Genomic DNA, 25,929 nt, shown 5'->3' on the forward strand with positions numbered 1-25,929 from the left:
CTTTGAAGTTAGCAGTGGACGTGTGATTTGGCTTTCGATGAATGAAGTGCTGTGAAAGTGACATGTATCCCCTCCAGGTAGAAGATTTCAGAGCTAGCATGTGATTCACTGCTCACCCCACAACTTGCTAAAGTGATTGAGGAAGGTTGTATGTCCTCTTTAAACATAGTCCCAGAGTGGCTATAATGAGCAAAGCCTCCTTCCTTTCTTCCTTTCAGTGTGGGATCTGCATGATGAACAAAGAGGAGAAACCCTTTTATTTTGTTAAGTCTTTGAAACTGTGAAGTGGTTTCTTGTCAAAGCATCCCAACTAAATGCCTGAAATTCTACTATATGTAAAGTTAACAGTGTTGTATTGAATACTTGGTGTTTTTTAAACAACATAAATGGTATTCTCCTATATTTTTCATTTAGCAACTAAATGACCAGATATGGCGTTGTACATATAGCTTTAGGTCATTGATTTAAACTACTACATATTATTCTGTCCTGTGAATTTATCACCACTGATAAATCTGTTCATTACTGATAGGCATTTAGGAAGCTTTAACTTTTCCAGCATTTCAAAAAACACTGCAATGAGTATGCTTTTCCTTTCTTCTGATACACATTGCAGTGGTTTCTCCACATGTGAATTACTGGGTTTGTAAGTTATGTTCAACTTCAATGTTAAAAATCTTGACAAAGGCTTTACAGCTCACTTTTAGCCAGGAATGGTGCTGTTTCTACCAGCTAGGATGATAGACATCATGATTCATGGTTGATCAGAAGGAATATTCAAAGATGTTTTGTTTCAAGTGGAGAAAATTAACTCTATATTAACAATGCTAAAAGTTTAAAAGTGAGACCATTAAGGATCAAGCTCATTCCTGATAACTTAACTATGACCTAGAGAAACACCTTAAGAATATTTGTTTGAATACAAAACATCCAGTACCCAGCACGGTAAAAATTTAGTGTCTGGTATCCAATTAAAAATGACCAGATATGGCAAAGAAGCAGAGAAGTATAGCCCATAATGAGAAATCAATCAAAACTGATCTGGAATTGAAATAGATGAATTAAAACAGTTTTTAACTGTGTTTCATATGTACAAGAATTTATAGTAAAAATTTAACATATTAAGTAGAGGATGGAAGATGTTAAATATACTTTTAGAAATGAAAACTACAATTTCTGGGATGAAAAACAGGATGGGTAGATGGGATTCACAGAATAGACATTGCAGAGGAACAGATCAGTAAATGTGAATACATGGAAACAGCCAAAGTGAAACAGGAAAAAAGAACTATAAAACATGAACTGTCCGTGAACTATGGGCCAACTTCAAAGCCCTAATTTTGAAGTAATGCAGTCTCTGTATGAGAGAGAAAGTAGTACAGAAAAAAACATTTAAAGAATTACTAGCTGAAAAATTTCCAGATTTGGCCTGAACCCAGAGATCCCCAAAGCTTAACCAACCTCAAGCACAAAACATGAAAAAACTACAATAAGGTACATTTGTAATCAACTTACTTGTAATTAGTGATAAAGGGAAAATCTTAAAAACAGCTCCCCCCACCAAGGACATATTATGTTTAGATGGAAGAAGATAAATATGACTGCATATTTATTGGAAATAATACAAATGAGAAGACCATGGGGCAATATCTTTTCCTTCTTTGCTGAAAGAAAAAAGATCAAAAAAAGATCACTTAATAAAATTATTAAGACACTTATGAAAGATACTGAAGAATTCACAAATAAACAGAAGGTATTCCGTGGTCATGGACTGGAAGAATTAACATTGTCCACACTACTGAATCTAAAGGAAATCAACCCTGAATATTCATTGGAAGAACTGATGAATGAAGCTGAAGCTCTAATACTTTGGCCACCTGATGTGAAGAGCCAACTCATTGGAGAAGACCCTGATGCTGGGAAAGATTGAGGGCCGGGGAAAAAGGGGGCAACAGAGGATGAGATGGTTGGATAGCATCACTGACTCAGTGGACATGAGTTTGAGCAAACTCTGAGAGATGATGAAAGCCAGGGAAGTCTGGCATGCTACAGTCTGTGGTGTCGCAAAGAGCTGGACATGACTGAGAGACTAGCACAGCACCACCACCACCTACTTAACAGGAGAAAATATTTGCAAATTATATCTGATAAGGAGCTAATATCCATAATACATAAAGAACTCATACAACTCAATAGCAAACCTGGCATCACAAGAGATTGTGGCCTCAGAGGGGACCCTCCCTTGACTGCTGGCTGCCTTCTTCCTCTGCCCTGCGCCTACCCTCTTGAACAGGCACTTGGTTTGATCAGCAGATGGGACCTCAGGTTACCTTTTACCTTCTGACATGTGAGATGGTTCTCTGCTCCGAGAGGAAGTGCCAACTGTAGCTTATGCTCAACTCCTGTTTGTTTTTGATAGTTGGAACTTTGTACATAGAGGTTGCATTTTGTTGCTCATGGATGGGCAGCTCCTGGAGAGGTCATGAGGTCGCCTTCTGGCTTGAGTTTTAGTACCAGTGGCCTCAGGAGAACCATTTGATGTTGGCTTGCTTTTTACTTACTTTGGCCCCAAGTTCTGAGACTACGCTGTGCGCAACAGGAAGGGGCTGTCCTCAAGGATATTATTTGTGAACTTGCCGAGTGCCTTCATCTGAAGCAGTAGTTGGACCTGCAGTTGGTCCACAATAAATGGGGATAATTTTGCATGGCAAAGAGATTACAGTAATTGTCTTTATGATAGGAACTGATTCCTTGAACATAAAATTGAACTCCAAAATGAATTATGCTTTTCTGCAGGTTTAATGAAATTTCTGAGGTTTCTGAAATTTGTGTATTTGTTTTTCCAAAGCAAGATCTGCTGGTGAGGGGAAATACCTGACTGGTTTCATTACAGTTTATAAATGAATAAACGGATATTTAGTTCTGTACATAAATCTACAGTGAGTACATACACTGGAATGAGACAGTCATATTCGATCAGATCAGAAGACAAAGACATACTTTTGAGACTTGAAAGTTCAGAGCGGACGTTGACCTCATGAAGGTCGGTTTTCCAGCCACTTGCTGCCCTGGCTCAGCCACTACTCCTCCTTTCACATCCACATTTGCATTTGGGTTCCTTCACCCTCCTCCCTGCTGGGGTTTGTAACAGCAAATTTAGTTCACCCATCCATGGTGTGGCCTGCAAAACTAACTCAAACCCAATCCCTTCATATTACTGAAGGGGGGATACTGAGGCTCAGAGGGCATTTTTAAATAGTGTTTGTTCACTATCTTGAGACTCAGTGTGGAATTTTTAAGCACCTTATTTTAAGTCATTCATTATTTGGGAAAATCAAACCCCTGTTACAAAGGAGAGAAGCCAAACAGGTTCAAATGAAGAAGCACCTGGAGTTTCTGAATTTTGCTGTGTATTTAGCACGCATCGTACAGCAGGTTCTGTGTTATCACTGGGACATAACCAGACCTGGATCCCTTAAGGTCTAACAGCCTTAGGGCAGAGAACATTAAATTATTGAAGAATCTGAAAATTGTGAACTCTTTATGTCACCGTGTTTTCAGGACTTTTCATGCTGTAGACTGTTCTGCGGGAATGACACTGTCTATATTCTCGGATGGCATTTACCAAAAATAAATGATGGTCTCCAGGGAAAAAAAATAAAAATAAAAAAATAAAAACCTATGCAAATTCCATTTTTGCCTAACTTTTTATTGAGGTATAGTTGATTTACAATATTATATCATTTTAGGTGTATGTCAGTGATTCAAATGTTCACAGATTATATTCCATTTAAATTATTATAAAATATTGGCTACTTCCCTGTGCTGTACAATGTATCTTTATAGCTTATTTTAAGTGTAATAGTTTGTACCTCTTAATCCTCTACGCTTATCTTGCCCTTCCCTGTTTCCTCTCCACACTGGTAACCACTAGTTTGTTCTCAGTATCTGTGAGTCTGTTTCTGCTTTGTCATATTCATTTGTTTTATTTTTAGATTCCACATATAACTGATAACATACAGTATTTATCTTTCTCTGACTTATTTCACTAAGCACAAGACCCTGCAGGTCTATCCATGTTGCTGCAAAAGGCAAAATTTCATTCATTTTTTATGACTGAATGGTACTGCATTGTGTGTGTGTATACATGTATGTATGTGTGTGTGTGTGTATGTATATATATATACCACCTCTTTATCCATTCATCTGTTGATGGATGCTTAGGTTGCCTCGTACTTGGCTACTGTAAATAGCATTGATATGAACACTGGGGTGGCATGTATCTTTTTGAATTAGTGTTTTCACTTTATTTGGCCAGGAGTGGAGTTCCTAATCATATGATAGTTCAATTTTTAGTTTTATGAGGAACCTCCACACTGTTTTCCAGAGACTGCATCAATTTACATTGGTGTAAATCCAAATCCCCAACATTGTAATGAGAATGCCTTTTCATCATATTTCTGACATTTGTTTTTTGGGTTTTTTTTTTTTTTAAATAATAGTCATATTGACAAGTGTGAGGTGATATTTCATTGTAGTTTTGATTTGTAGTCCTCTGATGATTAGCAATGCTAAGCATCTTTCCATGTGCCTCTTGGCCACCTATATGTCTCCCTTGGAAAAATGTCTATGCAGGTCTTCTGCCCATTTTAATCAGATTGTTTAGTTTTTTTTGATAGAGTTGTATGAGCTGTTCATATATTTTGAATATTAACCACCTATCAGTCATACCATTTACAAATATTTCTCCCATTCGGTAGGTTGTCTTTTCATTTTATCAGTGGTTCCCTCCTCTACGCAAAAGCTTTTAAGTTTAGTAAGGTCCCATTTGCTTATTTTTGCATTTGCTTCCTTTGTTTTAGGAGGGATAGCCAAAAAAAGTACTGCTACAGGATTTATATCAAAAAATGTTCTGCCTATGTTGTCTTCTAGGATCTTATGGTTTCCAGTCCTACATTTAGATTTTTAATCCATTTTGAGTTTAATTTTGTATATGGTATGAGAAAATGTTGTAATTTCATTCTTTTATAAGAGCTGTCCAGTTTTCTGAGTAGCATTTCTTGAAGAGACTGTATCAAATTCATTGATGAGTTTTTGGTGGCATCTTTAGAAATCTCTATGTATAACATATGTCATCTGTTTTATTTCTCCCTTTCTAATTTGGGTTTTTCTTCTTTTTATTGTCTGACTGCTGTGGCTAGGACTTCTAATACCATGTTGGATAAAAGTGGCAATAGTAGGCATCCTTGCCTTGGTCTTGATCTTAGAGGAAATGCTTTCAGCTTTTCACCACTAAACATGATGTTAGCTATGGCTTATCAGATGGTCTTTATTATTTGAGGTTTGTTCTCTCTACAGCCACTTTGCTGAGAGCTTTAACCATAAATGAATGTGGAATTTTTTCAAAAGCTTTTTCTGCATATTTAGATGGTCATGATTTTTATTCTTCAATTTGTTAATATGATTTATCATATTGATCAATTTGCAGATTTTGAACTATGCTTGCATTCCCAAAATAAGCCCTGCTTGCTCATGGCATATGGTCTTTTCAATGTATTGCTGATTTCAGTTTGCTGATATTTTGTTGAGGATTTTTACATCCACATTCATCAGTCATACTGTCTTGTACTTTTCAATTTTTGTGGTTTCTTTGGTTTTGTTATCAGGGTGATGCTGGCCTTGTAGAATGAGTTCAGAAGTATCCATTCCTTTGTAATTCTTTTGAGTAGTTTGAGAAGGATACATGTTAACTCTTCTCCAAACATTTAATAGAAAATACCTGTGAACCCATCCAAACTGGTGCTTTGGATGCTACTTGTGTGTAAAACTTTCAAAGTGAAAGTGAAAGTTTCTCAGTCGTGTCCAACTCTCTGTGGCCCCATGGACTACACAGCACACTGCATAGTCCATGGAATTCTCCAGGCCAGAATACTGGAGTGGATAGCCTTTCCCTCCTCCAGGGATTTTCCAAACCCAGGTCTCCCGCATTGTAGACAGATTCTTTACTAGCGGAGCCACAAGGGAAGCCCGTAAAGCTTTCAATCTCCCCATCAAATCTGAATGAAAGTCTTTCTTGGTATAGTATTCTTGGCTGTAGGTTCTGCCCTCTCATCACTAAATATATTGTGCCACTCCCTTCTTGCCTGCATAGTTTCTGCGGAAAAGTCAGCTGATTGCCTGACAGGCGTTTCCTTGTATATAACTTACTACTTTTCCCTTGCTGCTTTTTATACTGTCTTTATCTTTATTTTTTGCCATTTTAATCACAAAGTGTCTTGCTTTGGTCCTCTTTGGATTGATCCTGTTTGAGACTCTCTGTGCCTCCTGTATCTGAATGCTTGTTTTCTTTCTCAGGTTAGGGAAGCTTTTCAGTTATTATGTCTTCAAACATGTTCTTTGCCTCTCTCTCTTCTCCTTCTGGGATCTCTATAATGTTAGTGGGCCTGATGTTGTCTCTGAGGTCTTTTGAACCATCCTCATTTCTTTTTATTCTTTTTTCTGTTAAGCATCAGTAATTTCTACTCATGTCTTCCAGCTCACTGATTCATTCCTCTTATCATTTAATCTACTTTTGATCCCTTCTGGTGTAGTAGAAAGAATCCACCATCCTGCTATTCTTTATTTCAGTTACTGCATTCTTTATCTCTGTTTGGTTCTTTTTTAAATTTTCTGATCCTTTGTTAAAAACATCTAACTTCTTAACCCTGTATAACCTATCTTCTCCCAAGTTCTCTGATCATCTTCACAATCACTACCTTGACTATTTCTCAAGTAGACTGCCTATCTCCACTTCACATAGCTCTTCTGGAGTTTTATTCTCGCTTGTTCTTTTGGAACATGCTCTTTTGGCGCCTTGTTTTGTCTACTTTGCTGTTTCTTTTTCTACATATCTGGGAGGTTGGTTACACCCTGGCTTAGAGGAATGGCCTTTTGTAGGAGATGTCCTGTGTGTGCCGACAGTGCACTCCTGTCTGGCCGCCAGAGCTATACACCCTAGGGGTGCCCCCCATGTGAGCTGCACGGGTCCTTCTGTGTGGCAGGCTGACCACTGCAGGAAGTCTGGTAGGTGTGGCTGCCTGGTCCAGCCGGTTGCCAGGCCCTGCATTGTGAAGAAGCTGCTGACGTTGGTTGGTGGGACCATGTCACAAGCTGAGGAGCCAGTGCTGGCTCTCTCATGGGCAAAGATGAATTCTGGGAAAGGGGTGGTTGCAGGACTAGGGTTCCTGATTTAGTTTTGGGCTGCTGGTGGAGAGGCTGCTTCCTGACATGGCTGGCTGTAGGTTCTGGGGTATCCCAAAGCTGGTGCTGTTCCACTGCCTGGATTCTGGGGCAACTGGCTAAGCAGTCCAAGAGCTGGTGTTGGCCTGCTGATGGGCGGAGCTGGGACCCAGGGTGTCCCAGGGCTGGTGCCAGCTCATCAGCAGACCAAGCTAGGCACCGCCCCCTCCCCCCACCAGGTTTGTCAGCTGCAGTGCCCTGGGAGTTCCAAATCTGGTGTCAACCCACTGGTGGATGGTGCTGGATTCTGGATGCTAAGGGGCACAAGGTGTCCAGAACTGATACTGGCTTGGTGGTGTGCAGAGCCAGGACATGAGGGGTCCTGGAGCTGATATCGTCCTGCTGTGTCTTGGTTAAATTCTGACAGAACTGGCTGCAGGGATGTGGTGGCCCTGAGGCTGATGTAGGCCTGCCTGCTGGTGGGCAGGATTGGGATCCAGAGACTCCCAGGACTGGTGCTGGCCCACCAGTAGGTAAAGCTGGGTTCTGGGGTTTGTGCTGGCCAACTGGTAGACAGAGTTGTGTCCTGGGGTCTCTGGCTACAGGGCCCAAGGGGTCCCAGAGCTAGTAATGGCTCACTAGTGGATGGAGTCATGTCCAAGGATCTTCAATTGAAGGGCCCTGAGTATCCTTGAGCTGGTTTTAGTCCATTGGCGTGTGGGGCTGGTTCCCAATACAATTGGCTCTAGAGTCCTAAGGGTCCTATAGCTTGTGTTGACTTCCTGGTAGGTGGGGCTAGATTCTGGGGAACCTGGTTGAGGGGTCCAAGATGTCTCAGAGCTGATGCTGGACTGCTGGTGATGGGCTAGGTCCTGCCATGGCAGGCTATGGGGCTGTGGTGGGCTTGGGAATGGTGTCTGCCCACTGGTGAGTAAGGTTGGTTGAGAGGCTACAGCTAGCCCACCGGTGGGCTGGGTCAGAGCCCAAGGGGGTCCTGCCCACTGGTGGCTGGCTGCAGGGACCCAGGGGTCCCAGGGCTAGTGGTATGTAGAACTGGGTCCTAGCTGCTCTGGTGGACAGGGCCTAGTGTGACCCCTGTGGGCTCAAGGGGTCTTAAGGCAACCTGCCTATTGATTAGGGGGGCTGTATTCCTACCCTGTTAGTTGCTTGGCCTGATGCATCCCAGCAGTGGTTCAGACAGGCTGGTGGGCAGGGCCAGGTCAGACACTAATAACCTAGATGTAGGATTCTAAAGTGGTTCTTGACAGCACCAGTGTCCATGTGGTAGAATGCGCTCCCTAAAGCTGCATTAATTTATGTGACTAAAATTTAGAATACTTATATTACCTTCAGAAAATAAATTATGTAATGTGTATATGATTTAATGTTTAAGAAATTCAGAGATTAGTTTAAGAATAAAAAGACACTTGGCTTTTTTGCTCTATAATGACAACATGCAGAATTAAAATAAAATCAGATGCTTAGAACAGAAATCTTACCTGTTCGCTTATTTCTGTCCACATAACAATATTTTAATTCATAGTCTTGTAATAAATCATGAACTTCCTGAAAGAGACAAAACATGAACTCAATGAACACACAGGTGCGGTTGGTGGATAATCCATCTGTATTAGCCCACCACCACTACCATCACCGTTCCCCATGTAAAAGAGTCCTCTGTGGTTCAAAATCACTCATTTAAATTAAAGGCAGTCAAGGCCCACCAGATCTGGCACCAACTTACCTCTTCAAATATATCTCCCAACAAACTCCTACATATGCCCACATTCCTGCTCCGATGAACTCCTCCTCTCTCAAGAGTATACCATGTACAATCTTCATTCTGAATTTATGCCGACACTTTGAACTTCCATGGGACAAACAACTACTACAGATCCCAAATTCACCTGGAATCACATGTATCCTTTGAAATCCCAGCTCAAATATTCTTCTATGAAGATTTTTTCCTAATTCTTTCCCATAGTACATCACCTCTATGCTAACACTGGTCATACTTTATGCCTCTCTTACAGAAATGTTAAACATTTCTACTTGGGTACTACAAACTGAGTTTTTAACAAGTATTACACTTGTAGAGGGTTTCCCTGGTAGCTCAGGAATCTGCCTGCAATGCAGGAGACCCTGGTTCAAATCCTGAGTCAGGAAGGTCCCCTGGAGAAGGGATAAGCTACACACTCCAGTATTCTTGGGCTTCCCGAGTGGCTCAGATGGTAAAGTATCCACCTGCAATGTGGGAGACCTGGGTTCAATCACTGGGTTGGGAAGATCCGCTGGAGGAGGGCATGACAAACCACTTCAGTATTCTTGCCTGGAGAATCCCCCTAGTGGGCTACAGTCCATGGGGTCACAAAGAGACACGACTGAGCAATTACACAAACACACATCCATAGGTGGTAATACCAATATGAAGAAGAAATAAATATAAATTAAAACCTAACCTAGAGATCCCTGGGTATGAAGCAATAACCCTCAAATTACAGTATGCAGCCCAATTTCTTTCCCCTCAGTTCCCCAAGATGCCTAAACTGGTTTTCTGGTTTGTTCAGCTTGTATTACTAGTCCATTCTGAATTCTTAAATTCTGATATCATAACTTCAATCCACCTGGGAAAATACACTATATTTTGTTTCTATTTCTCTAATCCCTTCTATTAAATTGATACTACTTGAGTACAAGAACTATATTTTATCTATATATTACTGATATTGCTTTGAATATACTAGGCACTCACCTAAACATTAAAGTGAATATAATTTGTCATTCATTTGATCTTAGGCCTTGAAAATTTTACTCATAATATACAACAGATACCATTATTATTTTTTAAAGGAATTGAACTATCACATTACTGGACATTTAGACCCAGATAGAGAGTGGTAGAGCCAACCTGTTCTGTATTACAAACAAATACACTAAACAGACATAAGTGCTAGGATGTTAAAACAGACATAAGTGCTAGGATGTTAAGTCTGCAATCTATCAATAATTAATTCAAGAATAATAATTCTTATTACTGATATTTTTATAGTTAACATTCACTCAGTTTTTACTAGGTACCAGAGCATTGAAGTCACCCTTTTATTAAAAACACAGGAAACCACAGAGTAGAGAAAATTCAAGCAACTTGCCAAGGTCTTACACTCAGTTATTTTCTGAGTGTAGATTCACCAACTGGTTAGGTTCCAGGGAACTACACTCTTAACCTCTATGCTGTACTGACTTATTCCTTCTAGGATTAACTAAAAATAGTACACTGCCACAGATAGTTAAAAGACCAATACTTCTAGTGCCTTAATAAGGGATCATATGGAAATGAAAAATAAGTAAGAGGATAGTTTCAAACTGAGAAACACTTTCTCTTTCAACCCAATGCAAGGGGGTGGGGAAACTGACAAAACAGGCAAAGTATAAAACAAGCTGGGTGAAAACAAGACAATCATCTTTTATATAAGAAAGATAAGAAAGGTAAAGTTGATAATTTAGTATTCTTTATTAGTCAATATTTTAAAATATATATACTTACCAGTTGTGTAAAACACTGTTTGATGAATTATATAGTAATACAATCAATATATAGTTTATATATAGCTATGATAATTTTTTATCTTGTAAGTATCAACATCTTATTGGACTTAGAAAACAGCATAAGAAGCTAAGAAAAGGTAACTCTCTCAAAAGCATACCCTACACATCTTGCCAATAGGCTAGTTGAATACTTTATATAGAAGGTGACACAGTTTTGTTTGAAGACATCAAGTGTATGCTTTCAGTGGCACAAACTCTAATCTCTCATTTCACTAGTTAACAGCTGTCAAATGCCAGACAAAGAAAACATGACACCGCTCTTCACTTTATCAAGTATCCATAAACAATGACATGTTGTATCACTCATTTAGCTGAGAGAACCACCTGAGAGAGATCTTATGTTTTCAAGGATGCATTTTTGCAAGTTGGAAATTTTATTTTTAAAATACCCATATTTCTAAGCACAGCTTTCCCATGTACCAGATGTGGAATAGGAGACTTTGCCAACTGAGAAAGTTTACAAAACTTCCTGCAAAGGAAGAAAGAATTATTTTTCCCCATGCCCTGGTTGCTCTGACCCAGGAAAAAGTAGGTCACTCCTCAATTTGAGCCTTGGCAAGCTGGCCAAATTAAAAAATTAAAACCTGAAAGAGAGTCCTGACAACCACTTGCCAAAATCCGACTATGATACCCATCACACAAAACGGAAAGTACTAAGGTCATGTCTCCCTATTCTCATCTAGCTTTATGACACGTCTATGAATTTACAAACTAACTTTAATGAATGAAGTCACACCTTTGATGAAGACTCTTTGTCCTCTGACTAGCAATATCAGCTATACATTTCTTACAGTAAGATGAGCTCATCAAAATTGCTAACTGTTAGACAGCTTTAGTAACCTATTTCCAGACCAGATTCACCATCACTCCCTGGAACTGAAAAGTTTTCCACATATGAAATGTTTTCTGGGAAGAGGTTCAATAACTTTCAGCTCAAAGCAGTCAATCAATAAACCCCCAAAAGTTAAACAACCATTGTTTCAGCTCATCTGGACCTCTTCCTGATTGAAAGCCAGCCTTAGTATTAAATGTGAATCATACTGTCTTCTAAGCCCTTCATAGACTTTAAATCAGCTATATATATAGATAGATAGATTATAAAAATAACTTTCATAGATTAAAACACTCTTCTTTAAAATTTCACTTTTTTTGGAATGAAAAAAATATTGGGTTGGCCAAAAAGTTCATCTGTGTTTTTCCATAAGATGGGACCCAAATGAACTTTTTGGTCAACCCAATAGTTTTATTTATGTTCTTATAAAATGTAAAATGATTTGATAATACAAAAGGATTATCTGTAACATATAATATGAGGCATTATAATGAAATAAGCACACAGGAGTTCAACACAAAACTTAAAAGAGTAGAACACTGGCAACACTGTTCTAACCCACTATGCCTTCCTTCACTGGCCCATCCCCCATAGCTAGGGTCCTCACATAGGTTTGCATTCCCTAACAATATATTCTGTTGGTTTGTTTCTGAACTTTAATAAAAATGGTATTATGCTATTTTAATCTTCTGTGCCTTGCATTTTATACTCAATATTATGTTTTTAAAATTCACTCATGATCCACATGGCTACTGTGTATTTATTCACTACTGATTAATATTCCATTCTGTGATTTCAGAATGATTTACTGATCTACTTTTTTATCAATGAATACTTGATTTGTTTCCAGGCTGTTGTCATTTTGCTACTTTTATATATATATATTTAAAACTACTATCACCTTCTTGTAAGTTTTACATATCTCCTGGTGTTCATGGGCAAAAATTTCTGAAGGCGTGAACATCCTAGGCTACGTACATCTTTGTAAGACAGTGCCAACTTCTTTATCAGAATGACTATTACAGTTTACATTCCCATCAATATATGAGAGTCCTTACAATGCTTGGTCTTACCAGATACTTAAAATTTTGTCAATTTAGTGGATATAAAGTCATACTTCCTTGTGCTCTTGATTTGCATTCCCTTGATTAATAAGGCAGGGCACTATGATGGATAGTTTTATATGTGAACTTGGCTACAGAATCTAGTTATTAAACTCAATAATCTAGGTGTTGCTGTAAAGGTATTTTATAGATATGGTTAATATCTGCAAACAGCTTACTCTAAAGTGAAGGACATCACCTTTAATAATATGGTTGGGCCCCATCTAATCAACTGAAGACATGAAGAGAAAAACGGGTATTCTGAAGAAGAAATCCTGCCTTAAGATCGTAGCAACAGGGCTCCCAGGGTGGACCAGAGGTTAAGAATCCATCTTCCAACACAGGGGCTACAGGTTCTATCCTTGGTCAGGGAACTAAGAGTGCACAGGCCACGGTGCAATTAAGCTCATGTGCTGCAACTACTGAGCCCACACACTCTAGATCCTGGGCCACAACTAGACAAAAGCCCATACACCACAAGGAAGATTTGATGCAGCCAAATAAATAAGACTGTAGCAATGACACCTGCCTGAGTTTCTAACCTGTTGGTATGCCTCACCAGATTTTAGTTTAGGTAGCCCCCTCAATCAACCAGTCAACTTCTCTATGGATGTCAGATCAGTTCAGTTGCTCAGTCGTGTCCAACTCTTTGTGACCCCATAGACTGCAGCACGCCAGGCTTCCCTGTCCATCACCAACTCCTGGAGCTTGCTCAAACTCATGTCCATCAAGTCGGTGATGCCATCCAACTATTTTATTCTCTGTCATCCCCTTCTCCTCCTGCCTTCAACCTTTCCCAGCATCAGGGTCTTTTTCAATGAGTCAGTTCTTTGCATCAAGTGGCCAAAGTATTGGGAGTTTCAGCTTCAGCATCAGTCCTTCCAATGAATATTCAGGACTGATTTCCTTTAGGATTGACTGGTTGGATCTCCTTGCAGTCCAAGGGACTCTCAAGAGTCTTCTCCAACACCACATTTCAAAAGCATCAATTCTTAGGTACTCAGCTTTCTTCAACTTTCACATCCACACATGACTACTGGAAAAACCACAGCTTTGACTAGACAGACCTTGGTCCACAAAGTAATGTCTCTGCTTTTAAATATGTTGTCTAGGTTGGTCATAGCTTTTCTTCCAAGGAGCAAGCATCTTTTAATTTCATGGCTGCAATTACCATCTGCTGTGATTTTGGAGCCCAAGAAAATAAAGTCAGCCACTGTTTCCATTATTTACCCATCTATTTGCCATGAAGTGATGGGACCAGATGCCATGATCTTAGTTTTTTGAATGCTAAGTTTTAAGCCAACTTTTTCACCCTCCTCTTTCACTCTCATCAAGAGGTTCTTTAGTTCTTCTTCATTTTCTGCCATAAAGGTGGTGTCATCTGCATATCTGAGGTTACTGATATTTCTCCCAGCAATCTCAATTTCAGCTTGTGCTTCATCCAGCCCAGCATTTTGCATGATGTACTCTGCATATAAGTTAAATAAGCAGGGTGATAACATTCAGCTTTGACTTATTCTTTTCCCACTTTGGAACCAGTCTGTTGTTCCATGTCCAGTTCTAACTGTTGCCTCTTGACCTGCATACAGGTTTCTCAGGAGGCAGGTCAGGTGGTCCGGTATTCCCATCTCTTGAAGAATTTTCCACAGTTTATTGTGATCCACACAAAGGCTTTGGTGTAGTCAAAGCAAAAGTAGATGTTTTTTCTGGAACTCTCTTGCTTTTTCGACAATCCAACGGATGTTGGCAGTTTGATCTCTGGTTCCTCTGCCTTTTCTAAAACCAGCTTGAACATCTGGAAGTTCATGGTTCACATACTGTTGAAGGCTGGCTTGGAGAATTTTGAGCATTACTTAGCTAGCATGTGAGATGAGTGCAATTTTGCAGTAGTTTTAACATTCTTTGGCATTGCCTTTCTTTGGGATTGGAATGAAAACTGACCTTTTCTAGTCCTGTGGCCACTGCTGAGTTTTCCAAATTTGCTGGCATACTGCATTTTGCTGGCATATTTGCTCATGTATGTATATAAATACAAATTAATATAAATATTATATATAATCTACTGTCTTCCAAAAGTTGTAAAATGCTTTATTCGCTTAGTTTTTAGTCAGTTAGAGTTAGCTACATTATTCTAGCCATAAAGTGATTCTGGTATTGCCCTTAATCTCACAGGGAAATTTTTAAATATTTTACCATTGAATACGATTGCTTTTGGTTTCTGGAGATAATCTTTAAGTTTGGGAAACTTCTATTCCTATTTGCTATGAGTTTTTATTATGAATGGGTGTTAAATGTTATCAGTAGTTTTTTCTACATCTATTGTGATGACTTAAATCCTATCTTCATGCCAGTGGTCTCCAAATTTTTATTTCCACCTCTGATGTCTCACTGAGGAGCTACACCTATGTATGCCATTGCTTGCTTAGAACTGCCTTCGAATGTTACACACCAGATAATACTTTTTTTGGCCCAACACAAGGCCAGATACATTTCATGATATTGGGTGAGTAAGGTGTGAAAGAACGTGAAGTTGCTCAGTTGAGCCCGACTCTCTGCAACCCTATGGACTGTAGCCTACCAGGCTCCACTGTCCATGGGATTTTCCAGGCAAGAATACTGAAGTGGGTTGCCATTTCCTTTTCTCCAGGAGATCTTCCTGACCCAGGGATTGGACCCGGTCTCCAGCACTTTAGGCAGACGCTTTACCGTCTGAGCCACCAGGGAAGTCACCTTGGCTGAGAAAATGTGGTGTCAATTTTAACTCAGCTAAATTTTTAACAGCTTTCAATGCAGCTGTTTTGCTGGAAAGTTCATTTGAATACCAAGTTTTTGCCAGAGGAACATTTTGACTTGGCCTAAAAAAGATTAGTAAACTTTCAGCTTTTTTATTAGCAGTATAATAATAATAATAATTTACTGAATTTTTACTTTATCCCAGGCTTTTTATTGAAATAATCTTGTTTAACCATAACAACCCCATGGTCTGGATTTTTAAGTTGGATATTATTATTGACTTTATAGCCAAGGTTACTGAAGCCTAGAGAAGGAACTTGTACAGACAATATGTAATGAGTCTGGGATTCAAACACAATTTGACAGACTTTAGAGCAAACATGCTGAACTACTATACTATATCTTAAGTATCAGTGATACAAAAATAAAATCTATGAAATATTCATTTCCATCACATTTCTAACACTTACGACATCACTAACCTCCTAACCTTAGAGCAGAGATCAGGGTTAAGAACAAAGGTTGGGAGATAAAAGCAACAATTTTACTTTTTGACAGCTAGACGTCTGAATGCATCACTCCCTTGTTTAAATATTTCAGTGGACTCTCATTTTCTTTAAAATAAAATTCAAATTCTCTTAAATAGCTTACAATCATCTGGTCCTGCTTCATGTGCTAGCCTTATGTTGAATCACTACACTTCTCAAACTCTGCGTATTGCTATGAATATTCCTCACCCCTCTCTTTAGCTCCCTTCCCCTAGTTTATTTCTCTCTCCCTGGGTTTCAACTTAAATGAACTTCTCTAAGAAGCCTTTCTGAATTTCTCAAGTGTGGAGTAGATATCCTTCTTCTGTACTCCCAGAGCATTTTTTACTTTTCCCATCACAACACTCATAGCAACCATCATCTGTATTTTAACTGCTTATATACCTGAATCTTCCTTAGACTGCAGGCTTAGTAAATAGCAAATACCATGCATCTGACCTTGTTCGTAAAAAGGTCTCCAACGTCTAGCAAAAAGCAGACTTTGAATATTTAAATGCATATTTGTTTCTACATATCTTAATCAACTCCAGTACAGCATTCTTTTCTGAGATTATTTTACAACCTAAACATAAACCAATACTTTTAAAGTGCTCAAAAATTACTCTCTTTACACTAACCTAATACATAGCTCACTTTTTTAAAAGAAAATATTTGATCTACCTCCTAAAGCAATGAAAATAAAAACAAAAATAAACAAATGGGACCTAATTAAACTTAAAAGCTCTTGCACAGCAAAGGAAATCATAAACAAGATGAAAAGACAACCCTCAGGATGAGAGAAAATATTTGCAAACGAAGCAACAAAGGACTAGTCGCCAAAAGACACAAACAGCCCATGCAGCTCAGTATAGAAAAACAACCCAATCAAAAAACAGGCAGGAGACCTCAACTGACATTTCTCCAAAGAAGACATATAGATGAAAAGATGGTCAACATCACTAATTATTCAGTTCAGTTCAGTCACTCCGTCGTGTCCGACTCTGCGACCCCGTGAATCACAGCACGCCAGGCCTCCCTGTCCATCACCAACTCCTGGAGTTTACTCAAACTCATGTCCACTGAGTCAGTGATACCATCCAGCCGTCTCATCCTCTGTTGTCCCCTTCTCCTCCTGCCCTCAATCTTTCCTAGCGTCAGGGTCTTTTCAAATGAGTCAACTCTTCGCATGAGGTGGCCAAAGTATTGGAGTTTCAGCTTCAGCATCAGTCCTTCCAATGAACACCCAGAACTGATCTCCTTTAGGATGGACTGGTTGGATCTTCTTGCAGTCCAAGGGACTCTCAAGAGTCTTCTCCAACACCACAGTTCAAAAGCATCAATTTTTCAGCACTCAGCTTTCTTCACAGCCCAACTCTCACATCCATACATGACCACTGGAAAAACCATAGCCTTGACTAGATGGACCTTTGTTGGCAAAGTAATTACAGGGAAATATAAATCAAAACTACAATGAGGTTATCAATTCACACCAGTCAGAATGGCCATTATCAAAAAATCTACAAACAGTAAGTGCTGGAGAGGATGTGGAAAAAAGGGAACCCTCCTACACTGCCGGTGGGAATGTAAGTTGATATAGCCACTATGGAGAATAGTGTGGCGGTTCCTTGAAAAACTAAACACAGCAGTACCACATGACCCAGCAATCCCACTCCTGGGCATTTGCCCTGAGAAAATCATAATTCAAAAGGACACATGCACCCCAACGTTCATTGCCCCACTAGTCACAACAGCCAGGACAAGGAACCAACCGAAGTGTCCAGTGAGAGATGAATAGATACATAAGATGCGGCACATATATACAATGGGATACTGAGTGTGTGTTAGTCACTCAGTCGTGTCCAACGCTGCAACCTCATGGACTGTAGCCCACCAGGCATCTCTGTCCACAGAATTTTCCAGGCAAGAATACTGGGGCGAGTTGCCATTCCCTTCACCAGGGGATCTTCCCAACCCAGGGATCAAATCCAGCTCTCCTGCATTGCAGATTCTTTACTGAGTCATGACTCAGTCACTAAAAGGAACAAAACAGGGTCATTTGTAAAGACACGGATGGGCCTAGAGTCTGTCACATAGAGTGAAGTCAGAAAGAGAAAAACAAATACTGTGTATTAATGCACATGTGTGGAATATAGAAAAATGGTACAGATGAAGCTATTTCCAAGCCAGGAATAGAGATCCAGACACAGAGAACAGACATATGGACTTAAGGGAAAGAGTGGGGGTGGGACGAATTGGGAGATTGAGATTGATATATATATATATACTACCACCTAGTTGGAAGTTGCTATAAAGCTCAGGAAGCTCAGTTAGGTGCACCTGAGGCAGGGGCGGGGGGCACTGGAAGGGAAGTCCAAGAGGGGATATAGGTATGCATATGGCTGATCTACTTGATCATACAATAGAAACCAACACAGCATTGTAAAGCAACTATATTCCATTTAAAAAAAGTTCTGAGCAAAAAGAAAAAATAAAGTGCTCAAAAAAGTTACCCTCTTTACACTAACCTAATACATAACTTACTTCTTTAAAAGAAAATATTTACATACCTCAAATTAACGAATATTATATATCTAGCAATAAGAGGTTCTCCATGAGCAGTTCTTGCTTACAGACATCCCCAAGAGATAGATTTAGATAACCAAAGAAAATGTAGATAGATTTGTTAAATCTAATAGATTTAGATAACCAAAGAAAATTTATTTATTTTCCCAAAGAAAAGCCACACAGAAATCACAATCTCCTCTTCTCTGACACAAGTGTTTTTCTTTCAAACATCCCCTCAATGCATGACTAATTATCACAAATTAAATTGTTTAAAAATAACCCCCATTTGTTATCTCTCAGTTCTGTAGGTCAAAAGTTCTGGCAGGCTCAAATGAATTCTCAGGGTCTCTCAAGGCCAAAATCAAGGTCTTAGGCAGGCTGAGCTCTTATCTGGAAGCTCTAAGGAAGAATGCACTTCCACTCATGAAGGCAGTTAGCAGAATCCAGTTTCTTGCAGTTGTTGAACTGAAGTCCCCATTCTCTTGCTGGTTGTCAGTTGGGGACCACACTCAGCATCTAGAGACGGCTCTAAAATCCTTGTTATGTGGACCCCTCCATCTTCAAATCCAGCAACAGTGCATCAAATCCTTCCTGTGCTTCAAATCATCTGATGTCTCCATCTGCTAACAGCTGGAGAAAATGCTGCTTTTAAAGGACTAGTATGATCAGATATGGCTCACCTGGATAATCTCCCTTTTGATAATCCCAAATCAACTGCGTAATAACCTTAATTAGATCTGCAAAAATTCTCTTTTGTCATGTATGTAACAATCACACATGTGATACCTCGTCATAGTCACAGTTTCATGGATTAGAAATCTTGGGGGGCTAGTTCTAAATTCTGCCCACAACAATCACTAATAATAGATAACACTGTACCCTCGCTGGTGGCTCAGTGGTAAAGAACCTGCCTGCCAATGCAGGAGACGCATGTTCAATCCCTGGGTCAGGAAGATCCCCTGGAGAAGGAAATGGCAGCCCACTCCAATAATTTTGCCTGGGAAATCTCACGGACACAGGAGACTGGTGGGTTATAGCCCATGGGGTCACAAAAGAGTCAGATGTGACTTAACGACTAAACAACAACTGTCCCTTAAACATACTTTACATCAAATATCTTATTTAATACCTCAGGTTTCAGAGCTCAAGCAAGGTGAGAAGGACACTTGCCCAGAAGGAAAACCCAGCACAGAGTGTTAAGAACTGAAGCAGGATAGGAGGCCTTCTGGCCGGTAGAACAGCCCAGTGCAGGAAGAAGGCGCTTAAATCCTTCTTGATGAAGTGGGCATCTGCATGGGAGAGGAGACAGTTTCCTCACAGTGGTGATGGGAGACTACTTACTCACAGGAGAATTGTTCAACTAAGTAAGCATGTTAAGGACAATAAACATCACATTTCTCACTGTCAGAAAAAGAAGGAACAAATATGGATTGGGAGAGAGCTAGTAAGAAATCCATTATGTTAGACTGCAATCTGATACATCAGTGTGAACTCACTACTCTCAATAGATAAAGGTGGAAACACATGTGTGTACATAATACATACGCTCGTATATTCTAGAGCTTTGCCTACTAAGAGCAATTGACAGTAGTGACATCTCAAAGGCAATGAGTACATCTAGGTCCCAGATCCTGGCTTCTTCACATCATTTCCCCTAAAAGAAACGAGGCTCTGTAATGGTCATCCAGACTGCCACCACAAAATATCACAGGCAACAGAAACCTAACCTTCCTCACAATTCTGAAAGCTAGAACGCCAAGATCAAGGCCCTATTTGGTTTGGCTTCTGCTGAGATCTCCCTGGCGCGTACATGGCCGCCTCCTCACTGTGTCCTCCCACGGCCTCTCCTTGGTGACTGTACTCACTGGGGCAGGGCTGGGGGTGAGGCACACAGCAGAGAGTCCTCTGGTGTCTTTTCTTCAGTGACAATCGTCCTATCAGACCAAGGCCACACCTTTATGACTTCCTTTAAAGTTAATTACTTCCACAGAGACCCCAGCCATACCGGCACTTAGGGCTTCAATACATGCATTTGGGGGAACACAACCCCAATGAAATGGAGGATTCAAGGGCTAAAGCAGTGGTCCCAAATCTTTTTGGCACCAGGGACCGGTTTCGTGGAAGACAATTTTTCCACAGAGCAGGCAAGGGATGGGGATGGTTTGGGGATTATTAAAGCACATTAAATTTATTGTGCTCCTATAAGAATCCAATGCCTCCACTGATCTAACAGGAGACGGAGCTCTGGTGGAAATGGGAGTGATGGGGAGCGGCGATAAACACAGATAAAGCTTGTCTTGCTCGTGCGCCACTCACCTCCGGCTGTGCGGCCCGGTTTCTAACTGGCCACAGAGCAGTACCAGTCCACAGCCTCGGGGTTTGAGACCCCTGGGCTAAAGCACAAAAAGTAACAAGCTACAACACCTTATTGTGTCAAAAACCAAGGAACTGCTCAGTGAATGACAGGGACATGACAAAAGTATATCAGGCCAAGAGACAAGATATAGAAGCAACCTAAGTGTCCACGAAAAGATGAATGGATAAAAAAAGATATTGTATATGTACACACAATGGAATAATAGCTTAAAATAATGATTAATAATTAGTTTAAAATAATGTTAAAAATAATGGAATTTTGCCATTTGCTACGACATACTTAGACCTGGAAGGTATTATGCTTAGTGAAATAAGTCAGACAGAGAAAGACAAATACTGTGTTATCACTTACATGTGGAATTCAAAAAATAAAACAAAGAAAGAAATGAATATAACAAAATAGAAACAGATTTACTGACACAGAGAACAGACTAGTGGTTACCAAGGGGACAGAGATGGGGAAAGGGCACAAGAGATAGGGGTAGGGGATGAAGAAGTACAAAGCACCATGTATTAAATAAGCAAGATATAAGGATGTAATATATGACACAGGGAATATAGCTAGAATATAGCTAATATTTCATTACTTTAAATGCAGTATAATCTATAAAAATACTGAATCACTATGTTCTACACTTGAAACTAATCCAACATTGCAAATCAACTATAATTTACAAAAAAAAAGGACCCATTCCTTAAGTGTGAGAACCAAACTGGTGACTTGTTTCCAAAGAACAGTGAACAGGGAAAAAAAAAAAGAATCTTTAAAAAGAAGTGATGTAGCAGACATAATTTTAAACAAATGATCAAGGTTAACATCACCAGTAGAAGTCATGCTGATGACATGTACCCCATCAAACAACATGATCAGAAGTGGACTTCACCTGTGTGGAATTCTTCCCAAAATTCCATAACCCTGATCTCCCATAATAAAATGATTATACAAACCCAAGGTGAAGGGCGTTCTAAAAAATTTCTGACCAAATTATCAAGTCATGAGAAACAAAGACAAGACTAAGAAACAGGTGCATAATGGAGACTGAGATGTGCTAACTAAATGCAATGTGGTACCTGCAACAGGTAACCTGCAACAGGAAAAGGACATACGCGAGTAAACAAATGAAATCCAAGCAAAGTCTACAGTTAAGTTAATAATAATGTACCAATGTTACTTCCTTAGTCTTAACTAGTTTACCTTGATTACAAGATGTGACATTAGGGGAAACTGGGTAGAGAATATATGGGAACTCCACATACTACCTTTGTAACTTTTTCTGTAAATCAAAAATTAATCCAAAATAAAAAGTTTATTTAAAAAAGGAAATAGGGGCCAGCTTAAAGAAGCTCCCATTGTCCAAATGTAAAACAATTAAGGCATAAAAGTAAGTAATGATAGTAATGGAGCATAACTCACTGAACAATATAGGAAACCAAGAGTTTACTTTTGATATAAAGTAATGAATTAATAAACTGAACACTAGAAAGGGAATACAGGCATACTTCAGAGATACTATAGGTTTGGTTCCAGGTCACTCAATAAAGTGAATATCCAAACAAAGTGAGACACATTTTTTTTTTGCCTTCCCAGTGCATATGAAAGTTATGTTTACACTATCCTGTCATATTGTGTGCAGTAGCACTGTCTTAAAAAAGCACATAATTTAAAAATACTTAACTGTGGAAAATTCTGAAAGAGATGGGAATACCAGACCACCTGACCTGACTCTTGAGAAACCTGTATGCAGGTCAATAAGCAACAGTTAGAACTGGACATGGAACAACAGACTGGTTCCAAATAGGAAAAGGAGTACATCAAGGCTGTATATTGTCACCCTGCTTATGTATCTTATATGTAGAGTACATCATGAGAAACTCTGGGCTGGAAGAAGAACAAGCTGGAAGCAAGATTCCCGGGAGAAATATCAATAACCTCAGATATGCAGATGACACCACCCTTATGGCAGAAAGCGAAGAAGAACTAAAGAGCCTCTTGATGAAAGTGAAAGAGGAGAGTGAAAAAGTTGGTTTAAAGCTCAACATTCAGAAAACGAAGATCATGGCATCCGGTCCCATCACTTCATGGGAAATAGATGGGGAGACAGTGGAAACAGTGTCAGACTTGATTTTTGGGGGCTTCAAAATCACTGCAATGGTGATTGCAGCCATGAAATTAAAAGACACTTACTCCTTGGAAGGAAAGTTATGACCAGCCTAGACAGCATATTAAAAAGCAGAGACATTACTTTGTCAACAAAGGTCCATCTAGTCAAGGCTATGGTTTTTCCAGTGGTCATGTACGGATGTGAGAGTTGGACTATAAAGAAAGCTGAGTGCAGAAGAATTGATGCTTTTGAACTGTGGTATTGGAGAAGACTCTTGAGAGTCCCTTGGACTGCAAGAAGATCCAACCAGTCCATCCTAAAGGAGATCAGTCCTGGGTGTTCATCGGAAGGACTGATGCTGAAGCTGAAACTCCAATATTTTGGCCACCTGATGGGAAGAGCTGACTCATTTGAAAAGAACCTGATGTTGGGAAAGATTGAAGGCGGGAGGAGAAGGGGATGACAGAGGATGACATGGTTGTATGGCATCACTGACTCAATGGACATGAGTTTGGGTAAGCTCCGGGAGTTGGTGATGGACAGGGAGGCCTGGTGTGCTGCAGCTCATGGGGTTGCAAAGAGTCAGACATGACTGAGCGGCTGAACTGAACTTGTTAAAGAATTGCTCTCCATCATCTGAGCCTTTAGCACATCGTACTCTTTTTGCAGTAGTACCAAAGATCACTGATCACAGATCCATCACAAATGTAACAATGAAAAAGTTGGAAATACTACAAAAATTGCCAAAATGTGATACAGAGACACAAAGTGAGCAAATACTGTTGGGAAAATGGTGCTGAGAGACTTGCTTGATAAACTTTCAACTTGTAAAGAAAATGCAGTATCTGTGAAGTGCTAATAAAGCAAAGTACACTAAAATGAGGTATGCCTGTTTTAATTGAGGTATCTCATTTCAAAATCTTTATTAATTACAAATAGAATTACAAATCTGCTTGTAGAAGCCCGGCAGATACCACTTTTAACAAAGTCAGAGGGATCAAGATAACTTTACCAACAATGGGAAAATTCTACAGCATGTATCACCCCGTGATGTTCCTGCCAAGGCTATATAACATGAATCTAATTATGCAGAACTAACTTAATTATAAAGAATACCCAAATTGAAGGACACTCTATAAAGTAACTGGCCTGTAATCTTTGAAAGGGTTGAAATTGTAAAAGACTAGTTATTTCAGACTGAAGACTAAAAAGACATGACTAAGTGCAGTATGTGATTCTGAACTGGATCCTTTCACTATAAAAGATATTAATGGGAAAACAGGCAAAACTTACACGTGATCTGAAGACTAGATGGCAGAGTTTTTAGTTTCATGGTTCAGTTCCATTGTTCAGTCGTGTCCGACACTTTGCAATCCCATGGACTGCAGTACGCCAAGAGCCTACTCAAACTCACATCTATCGAGTCGGTGATGCCATCCAACCATTTCATGCTCTGTCGTCCCCTTCTCCTCCCACCTTCAATCTTTCCCAGCATCAGGGTCTTTTCCAATGAGTTAGTTCTTCATATCAGGTGGCCAAAGAATTGGAGTTTCAGCTTCAACATCAGTCCTTGCAATGAATATTCAGGACTGCTCTCCTTTAGGATGGACTGGTTGGATCTCCTTGCAGTCCCTGGGACTCTCAAGAATCTTCTCCAACACCACAGTTCAAAAGCATCAATTATTCGGCCCTCAGCTTTATGGTCCAACCCTCACATCCATACATGACTACTGGAAAAACCATAGCTTTGACAAGATGTACCTTTATTGACAAAGTAATGTCTGTTTTTTAATATACTGTCTAGGTTGGTCATAGCTTTTCTTCCAAGGAGCAACAGTCTTTTAATTTCATGGCTGCAGTCACCATCTGCAGTGATTTTGGAGCCCAAGAAAATAAAATCTCTCACTGTTTCCATTGTTTCCCATCTATTTGCCATGAAGTGATAGGACTGGATGCCATGATCTTAAGTCTTTTGAATGTTGAGTTTTAAGCCAACTTTTTCATGGTAGTTTCACAAAGTTTCACAGTAATGATGTGTTTATGCTGGAGAAAGTCCATATTTTTAAGAAATACACAATAAAAGTCCTCAGGTTAATAGAAAGTAGGTCAGTACTCTCTCAAACAGTTCAGGAAAAATAAAATATTTGTACTTATAACTTTTCTGTAAGTTTGTGATTATTTCAAAATTTAAAACTTTCCAGATTCAAATGTTCTTGTTTATTGCTGTTACTTCTTTTTTGTTTGTTTGTTACTTCTATTCTAGATCAGGATGCAAAAAAACTAGCAAGATATAAAGTCAGAGAGATGGAGACTAATCTGAAATCAAAAGCAAGCAGCTGAACTTGAGGGTAACAGAAGATTCAAAGTTCAGGAAATAAAGGCAAGCTGGGAACTACAGCAGATAATCTCTATAGTGGGATAAGGAAAGATATAAAAACTTATTGGCTAGGACAAAGGAAGTGAGGCGGGGCTGGGTGAAAGGCGATGGCAGGAAAGAGGCAAAGAATATGTGTGCAAATACAGGCTCAAACAAATGCAATTCTAATGCTATATTGGTAACAAAGGTTTAACAGAAAGCTTCAAACTCACAAAGCAAAAGCAAACTCACAAACTCATTAGCATAAGAATCTAAAGGAAATCTAATGATGGTAAATAAGCTCAAAATTAAGCATAAAAAAAAAATTAAGCATCAAATGCCTAGAAAACAAATTTAGGGACACACAATAAGTTAGGACTCAGAAATCTAACAAAGAAGAAATTTATCATAGCAATAGTTACTGTGAACAGTCTTGATATGCTTTTAAAAGAGAAACCTTTGCATCCACACATGTTAAGTGGGAAATAATACATTATAGTATCTTAGACTC

The 25,929-nt window shown here is 39.4% G+C and overlaps 1 protein-coding gene across 7 annotated transcripts in view; it reads right to left on the reverse strand.

The window, feature by feature from the left end:
• The window catches only part of RAVER2 (ribonucleoprotein, PTB binding 2), a 139,826-nt gene that overhangs the window by 103,177 nt on the left and 10,720 nt on the right, over window positions 1–25,929 (reverse strand). For all 7 annotated transcript variants that reach the window (XM_043878825.1, XM_043878821.1, XM_043878824.1 and 4 more), the window contains exon 2: window positions 8,718–8,784. In XM_043878825.1, the coding sequence (XP_043734760.1) occupies window positions 8,718–8,784 (67 nt within the window). The remainder of the gene's footprint in view (window positions 1–8,717; window positions 8,785–25,929) is intronic.

This window comes from Cervus elaphus, chromosome 20 (genome assembly GCF_910594005.1).
Source record: "Cervus elaphus chromosome 20, mCerEla1.1, whole genome shotgun sequence".
Taxonomy (NCBI): Eukaryota; Metazoa; Chordata; class Mammalia; order Artiodactyla; family Cervidae; genus Cervus; species Cervus elaphus.